Genomic DNA, 8,084 nt, shown 5'->3' with positions numbered 1-8,084 from the left:
TAACCTAATTGAATTTAGCTTTTAAAACCTCCAACCAATGCATCAAGGCTTTATTGATTTATTTGGAAGCAGACACTTCTATTTTAATAATGCGAGAATTTTAAACAAATCTTACCAAAGGTCGTTTTTTCTTTTTATCCCTGTCCGAGGACCGAGAAGCGCGCGCAGTGTACTAGCACGAATGCTGAAACCCGGTTCCCAATTAACACCGCGAGCGGATAACATGGTCGCACCAGGCTGCACACAGGGACCCAGCCCACTGAAGGGCCACTTGCCTCCGAATTGAGGACTTTTTGAAACACCCGTGAACCAAATCACGCATGCTGGAAAGGTGCAAACGAGCAAGTAGCGAGTTTGCCCAGAGCTATTTTTGTTACCATAAGTTATTGTGACAATTCAGCTCCATGAGCAATATAATTTTAATATTAATTTTAATTATATTTGGCGCAAATAAGGGCGAAAAAAAACGAAAATAATTCAGCAGCCCCTAAATTTGCACATAGTTTGGTAACTGTCGGTAATAGTATAAAAAATACAATTCCTCAACATTAATTTCTTAATTTAATGAAAACTGTCTAAATTTGGCGTGTCTGCCGACCTAATTTAGACGCGAATCTCATTTTTTTTTTAAAGAAAAATTTGGCCAGTGTCGGCATCTTTGGCTGAATATTATCTTAAAGCCAGTTTTCTTTTTAATTTTACAATACTGAATTTGAATTTCTCCGATAAGAACGAGTAGTTGTCCGCAGCGAGTTTCATTCCTGCGTGAACGTTTGGCAAGAGAGCGTAGGTAGCAGAAGTACAAACTTCTACGATACATAATGTAAAAGTGCTCCGACTGACACACTCGGAGCGCAGACAGGCAACAAACGAGCGAGAGCTGCTATGTGTATATGTACAATATCTGACAGCTGATGCTGCACAAGTTTGTTTACGTTTTTCGTGCCGTTCTCTCTCTCTCTCTCTCTCTCTCTCTCTCTCTCTCTCTCTCTCTCTCTCTCTCTCTCTCTCTCTCTCTCTCCCTGGCTGGTTGGCTGGCTGGCTGCGTCTGCCGGCAATAACATTTCGCTTTATTCGCATAAACAGCATGCGCATCGAGTCTTAGACGAGCTCGGGCTCAGAAAGATTCGCTCTCGCTCGCTCGGGCGCGCAGCGATAAAATTAATTAAACACGCGAAAAGGGAGCACCTGCGATAAAAGAGAGTGCAGGGGGCGCCGGGACCGTGAAAAACAGTCCGCTCGAACGAATATTGATTCTCATGAACAAAAAAATCTGCTCTTGCATTTAATTTTGGAGAGACAGTTTAAATCTGAGGGTTTGGAAATGAGTTATTTCACGCCCTAATTTCGTACGAAATATTCATTTGCTTCGGTGTTAGTTTTCTTTCCATCGTTAATATCTGGTTAACTAGGTTTTTAAAAATACCGCGGCTTGGCATTTAGGGCTGTTTCTTCCAGTTATAATTCCATTCTCAATCTCATGTCCGCTAAACACCTCTGAGGCGGGCATTTATGTTTTTACTGACTCAAAATTAGTTCAAAAGGATTAGAATTTTATTTTGCGTCGCGCAATTTCTCTTTCACACGCTAAAAACAAATTATTTAACCTTAATCAGGCTGCTTTGGTCTCGCACATCCCCGGCATCTGGAGTATCTGGATTGATAGCGGCGGCAGAGGGAGCAGCGCGGCGTCAGTCAGGTAATTGAAAAAAGCAGCCCCCCCTTCGGTTTGCATTTCCTTGGCGTCGCATACGCATAATCCACGGCTGGCAGCAGCGGCGGCGGCGGCGGGAGGGTCTGCCTCCCCGTTCGCTGATCGCCGCGGCGAGTGACCAAGCACAAGTCGCGGGAGAGGAGAGCAGCAGCCCATCTTCTCTCTCTCTCTCTCGCTCTCTCGCCAGCCAGCAGCACGTTTTGCGCCGCACCAAGCAGTCAGTGTCAGTCGAGCTGCGGCAGTGGTGCGAGAGACGACCGTGGTCCGTCGCGATGATGCCTTCCGCGAAGCGCGTCACAATGAAGCGGCAACTGCAGCAGTTCTCGGTGCAGGACAAATTGGATGCCATCCAGCGCGTCAACGAGGGCGAATCTAAGGCATCCGTGGCCAGGGACATCGGGGTGCCGGAGTCGACGCTTCGCGGCTGGTGCAAGAGTGAAGAAAAGCTGCGCAACTCGTGCGAGAACGACAACAGCCCGTTGGCCGCCTCGCTCGTCGACAGTGTCGTCACGGCCAACGGCTCTCTCGACCTGGCGGCCAAGCGACCGAGGATGACCGAGCAGCCCCAGCAGCCCAAGGAGGCCGAAGTGGACGGCGAGACACTCTGGGCTTGGATCCGTCATCAGCATCAACACGTGACCGGCATAAGTGAGCAGCTGCTTGCCGCCGGCGGCCAGCACGCCGTGGCCGCCAAGACATCGACGGCCATCGCCGCGGCCGCGGCCGCGGCTGCCGTCGCCGCCAACACGTCTGCCATTAACGACCTCAACCCCGGATGGTTCTGGCGCTGGTACAAAAGCATACGCCTCTCTGACACCACGGGTAAGACACTCTTTGCCTTTATCGCATTGCTTTTGCCGCCCACGCACAGCCATCGGGCTCGGACGGCACATTTTTTGTTGCATTATTATCATAGGTCACCGACTCTCGGGCCACCGCGATACCGAAAAGCTCTCGCGCGCACAAACAGTCACATGTGAATATTTGAATATTTAAAATTCTTTCCCCTCCTGACCCTGATACCGTGCGGACGCATTGCACAATTCGCTTCGTGTAGAGTAATTCCTCCCCCTCAACAGTTCCAGATTGCTCAAATTTAATTACTTGTTGACAAAGGTGATTGAAAACATTTTAGGGACGCGCGGTTACGCGCGCGTTGTCAATTTTCTCCACTCGGTCTTCAGATATGTACATAGAGCAACTTTTAAGTATCAAATTTTGGCATAACATCATTTAAAATCGCTGCAAATTATCAAGAATGATAATTTGATGATACTCGATGTTGGTTGTTCCCTATGATATGTAATATGTAGAAATCTTACTTCATCCTCCTAGCTCAAAAATCTTCCACCTCTTTATTCCATTTTTCTTGGGAGGAAAAAAAGATAAAGATTTTTTTGATGCAGTCCGATTCTTTCTTTTTGTTGCATCTCCCAGCGTGGTAGCTATTTTGTACTCTCTTTGTCGTCTGAACCGAAATTTCCTGTTGAACAATAAATTATTTAATGAAATTTAAGTTTGCTCCAAACACTAAAAATAAAAATTTTACATTTCATTAAATAAATAAATCCACTCGATAGTTGCTATTAACTTATTATTATTTGTGAGTTGAATCTGTTGAGTTGATGCTGGCAAAATTCCGTCAAAATTCCTTTCCTTTTCAAATGGAATGAGAGACGCGGTTCTTCTGTTACGTTATTCTGGACTGTTCTAATTTATTTCGAGGTTTGCTATGATAAATTCTGCCACTCGCGGTCGCTTGATTATTTTTCTCGCCGGCGCAGTAAAATTAATATAATGCAGAGAAGGAAATCGCGAATTTCGGCATGCGGCTGGTTGCGTGCTGGTTGTTATTGGTGCCGGCGTGCTTTTCGTTCGCTCTTCCAGACTTGTCGCCACTCGCAATTCGTGTCGGGTCGAGGGGAGACGCGCGGGCGTCGGGCGGGCGGGCGGGAGGGAGGCGAGCAGGCAGGCCGACGGATGGACGGCAACGAGTGCGAAACGCCGCGCACAACGTGCGCTCTCGCGATTGTTACCAATTTGGCATTTCTCGCTCGCGCCGCACTCTCCCGCTCGCTGGCCAGACTTGTTGTTTATTCGCGGCGCCTCGCTCGTTCCACGCATTCTTTCTTTTTTTTTCGCTCCGAATTATTCTGCCGCCTAATTATCGCGAGCGCGCGGCTGCTCCCTCCAATGCTCCCATTCCTTCCAGCAAGGCATCAGCCGAGCCGCGACGCCGCGAGAGAAGAAAAATTATCAAAACTGTCAAAGTGAGCTTTTCAAAACATTCCGACGGACCAGCTTGCACTGTGAATGCGATTCAACACTGCGGTGGTCAGTATAGAGATGTTTTCGCTGCTCCCCTACCGTGGGGGGCCTTTGTAAAGGAACAAAACGAACCAATATTTCTCAAAAACAGGCTTTGTGTTGAATCCTGACAGAAACCCTTTCTCGCGCTCTGATCGCGATGAAAAAGTATTTTCAAGAGTATTACCTGAATGACCAGGAAATAAATAGGAAATGGATGAGCAGTTGAAAAAAATGTTCGCATCCACTGTCCTCAAGAAAATTTTATCTATGGAGAGGGAAACAACCTTTTTTTCAAATGGGGGTGTAAATGTAAACCAACTGGAGGCTCCTCTCGATCCCTCTTATAGAAAATATTTATTTACTTGTCATTAAAAACACACGTTGGTTGAAAAGGAAGAACTGACGGCATTTTCAAGTTTGTTGACGAGACTATACAATACAAACAAGTGTTAAAATTTAATATGTTATTCTTCTTTTTACATGGTTGGTTTTAATTTACCACTCCTGACCGTAGAAGTATGTCCACTTCCAACTAAAGGATTTTTCTCAATTTTTTACAACATTAATTATGTATCATTCCACTTATTCCCGCGAAAATGGGTGCAATTGAAAAAACCTAATTATAGTTCAATCAAAGCTTGATGCCAGTGAGTTTGGAGAGGGAGGAAAATTTTAAGATGAAGGGAATAAAAGCAAAACAGACTAAAATTATAAAAGAGCTAATTTGTTTATCTGTAAAGCAACAAAAAATTAAATTAAACACTGATTGCGGCTCAGGCGGCTCAGTTTTACATTCATTATGTTTTCGTGTAACACACCCCTTATTATATAAATCAAATGTTGAACAGTTAAGTTTGACGTTTAATCTATTAAATGTGTGGTAAGAGCTAACCAAACAAGGTATTTTTGCTTCAATGAAAATTCAAGAGCTCTGTTTGCACGAAAAACAAAATGAACGTAAAACTGAACCGCAATCAATGTTTACTCCACATCACTTATTTTGAATTTCCCCGATAAAAAAATCGCTTGAATTGTTTGAAGGCCTTATTTAATGTGCATTAATTAATTTATACGTGTGAAGAATTTATTGAGGTAATTTTGATGCCTCGTTGTGAAGCCCTGACCTTACTTAAAAATTTAGCGGTTCATTGATGCACTTCCATAAAAATTTCATCAATTTATTTACTCCCTTTAATCTTTGTTGATATTTAATATAGGTAATTGGCATTTAAACTGTTGCTAAATGCGAAAAAGGATAAAAATTTGGTGTCCCTTGTTTTGTAATTTAATTGATTAAATCTGCCTGCCAAACATTTGTTCAACTATGAGCAATGTAAATTGTCATGGCTCGAGGGAGGGCATAAAGTTAATGACAAATTATTTTTTGGCTAATTGCACAGAAAATATAATAAAAAAGTTGTTCTTTATCGGTTTATCTCTTCTGAGATTCGAGAAATTGAAATAACTGACGCTATAATAACATAAAAACACAACATTGTGCTCCTGGCACTGATAACCAAATAAATTCGTGCGACGCGCAGTCATGGCTTTGGCTGGCATTTAAAAACTGGCAAATGAAAATGTAAAGAAGCGAGTTTCCCTCGATATATGATATAAAGTTCATCGCACAAATTAATCGGAAAAAACTCGCAACACTTGTACAAAGATCAAAATAGTGATGAGAGCTCTCGCTTCCCATTCCCATTATGTTCACACCGTCTTGGATCTGAACGGCGGGAACCAATTTCAAGACGCTGGCGAACAGCATAATCCGCGGCAAAACGGGTGTGAAGAAAAATTACACTGCCATTCCGGCATGTTATTTAGTAATTTTTAAAGACTTATTGAATAATAATCCGACTGAAAATACATATTTCTGACCTGTTTCTTGTTGCATTTGCTTTCAGCAGCTTCGGCCTCCCCTTTGCCCTTGCTGGTGTCGTCAGCATACGCGAGCCGTACTCCTGCACCAGCGCACGCGTCGTCGCATCACGCGACGTCGATGACCGGCGTCACCAGCCATCAGCAACTGCCGCGCTGCAGCCCGGAGGTGCAGCCCAATGAGCCATCCGACGATGAAGACGATGAGCCGCCGCTGTCAGCGAATGATGCCGTCGCGCACGGTGAAAGGTTCCTGCGCTGGCTCGACTGCTGCTCAGACCCCACCATCACCGCCATGCAGATCCTGCAGTTCAGGTACCTGCTGAACAACGTGAGGGCGGCAGCCGTCCGCAAGTCCAAGGACAACAAATAAGCTTTTCTTTTGTTGCTCAACTCAAATGGGTTTTTTCATTTTTTTTTCTCATATATTTCCAATATTTCATTTCGTAAGATTCTCAGCCAAAACCGGACTGAATTTTTTAGTTTTTCGCACGTCGAAACTGGCTGGCGTTATTTCCTATCACGTGTGATGGTCGAAAGGTATTTTTTCAAGAGGTTAGGTTAAGTGCAAGATTTGATGGACAATATTTTGGGGGTTTCTGCTTCTGCACGGGCGGCCTCGGGTGATCCCGGCCGCCCTGGTTTTCCGTTTCACATTCCAATAAGTGGAACTCACCTGTTTCGTCGGTTCGAGCGGCGGTGCGAAGGCCAAGTGGTCCGCGACGAAGGAGCCCAGGTCCTGCCAGGTGCCCAGCTCAGGGTGGCACACCGCCGTCGGCCTGATGAAGGTGCAAATCAATTTCTGAAAGAAACAATTGTTACAAGTTTCCAACTGATCTCAGTGATGAAAAAGAGTTCCTTAATTCAGTTCATTGCAGAATTTCTCTTTTGTAGTTAATAAACGAATAAAATGTATTGTGTACAAGAAGACGCGAAAGAGAGAGAGAGAGAGAAAGAAACATGTACAAACACTCAAAAATGGCCACTTAAAGTGTAAATAAATTGACATTATTGAATCTAAATGGAATATTACGGTTGCGTTGAAAAAATTAAGGGTGCGCCTCCTGTGATAATCCAGTTGCACCCAAGAAATAAATGAGAAAAAAGTCGCCGTCACAGGGTAAACACTCTGATTTTAACAAATCTCCACTTGGAATGAAGAAGTTTGAGCAGTTACAAACGTTTTTGTCTTCCTTGTTCAAAACACAGGCTATTGTTTTTGAATAAACCCCTTCGACAATCTATTTATTTCATTGTAAAATTGCAGACATTTTCGGAAACGATAAAAACGTATTTTTGGAACTGTACCTGAAGATCTCTCCCACGATTGCAACAAAATTAGACAGTCCTTCTCACATACTGTACACTAATAGGCGAATCAATAATACAGAATTGGTACGTAGTTTTGCAATAGCATTCATAGTCCGTGTTGAAGCGAAAAACTGAATTTGTACAGAATAAACGTAAATAAAATCGAAAAGTTAAACTGATGCCTTTCATTTCATAATACCAAGATTAATTTAAAATAATGCCTAACTAAACGGCAAAAAAATAAGAATAAAAAAAGAATGAATTAAGCTCTTAATTATTACTTAATGTCAGAGAAAGAGAAGACAACAACTTGAAGAATTTTCTTATCATTAAAAAATCTACGTATTCTAGTCAAGGCAATTTTAGTCAGATGTAAATAAAATCCAACCTGAACTCCACACTCGTTCTTCAACATCAGAAGGGGAGGCGTTCGCTGAGGAAAGTCCATCCGAAGTCTTAAGAGGAACTTCTCCGCCTCCTCTGCAGCTCTCGCCTCTTTTTCCGAGCTATACGAGGCAGGCCACGCTCTGCTGGAATCCAAGAGACGTAAACGCTTGCAGCTCACGAAAACGCCTGCAGAAATCGAAGTATGTACCCCGCAGAGCACAGACGCCGTACAGGTTGTGCACTGGCCAGGTCAACTACATTTTTTTGTTCAATCTTGAGCTTATTTTAAACGTGTCAAGCTAACTTCCTACAACTCTTAATTTTCTCGATCGGTTTTGGTTTGCAAATTTTTAAAATTTAAATTTCTTTAATCACCAAGATTTTAAGAGCCTGTATGAATATTTTTTTGCGCAAAAATTCACCATTCATAACTAAGGGGGAACAAAAAGAATATATTTTTCAGAGAATAATCATTTTAGCA

At 43.3% G+C, this 8,084-nt stretch overlaps 1 protein-coding gene across 2 annotated transcripts; it reads left to right on the top strand.

The window, feature by feature from the left end:
- Positions 1 to 1,682: 1,682 nt before the first annotated feature.
- On the top strand, positions 1,683 to 7,391 carry LOC135938960 (protein distal antenna-like). 2 transcript variants are annotated; one of them, XM_065483042.1, is made up of 2 exons: positions 1,683 to 2,536; positions 5,935 to 7,391. In XM_065483042.1, exons 1-2 carry the CDS (start codon positions 1,987 to 1,989, stop codon positions 6,276 to 6,278), a joined length of 894 nt encoding a protein of 297 aa, XP_065339114.1. In that variant the 5' UTR covers positions 1,683 to 1,986; the 3' UTR covers positions 6,279 to 7,391. The 2 variants fall into 2 exon arrangements, with proteins under 2 accessions (XP_065339114.1, XP_065339113.1); XM_065483041.1 differs by having other exon boundaries at positions 5,932 to 7,391.
- The last annotated feature ends 693 nt before the right edge of the window (positions 7,392 to 8,084 follow it).

The sequence above is a fragment of the Cloeon dipterum genome, chromosome 3 (assembly GCF_949628265.1).
Source record: "Cloeon dipterum chromosome 3, ieCloDipt1.1, whole genome shotgun sequence".
Lineage (NCBI taxonomy): Eukaryota > Metazoa > Arthropoda > Insecta > Ephemeroptera > Baetidae > Cloeon > Cloeon dipterum.
This window is presented reverse-complemented; position numbering and strand designations above follow the sequence as displayed.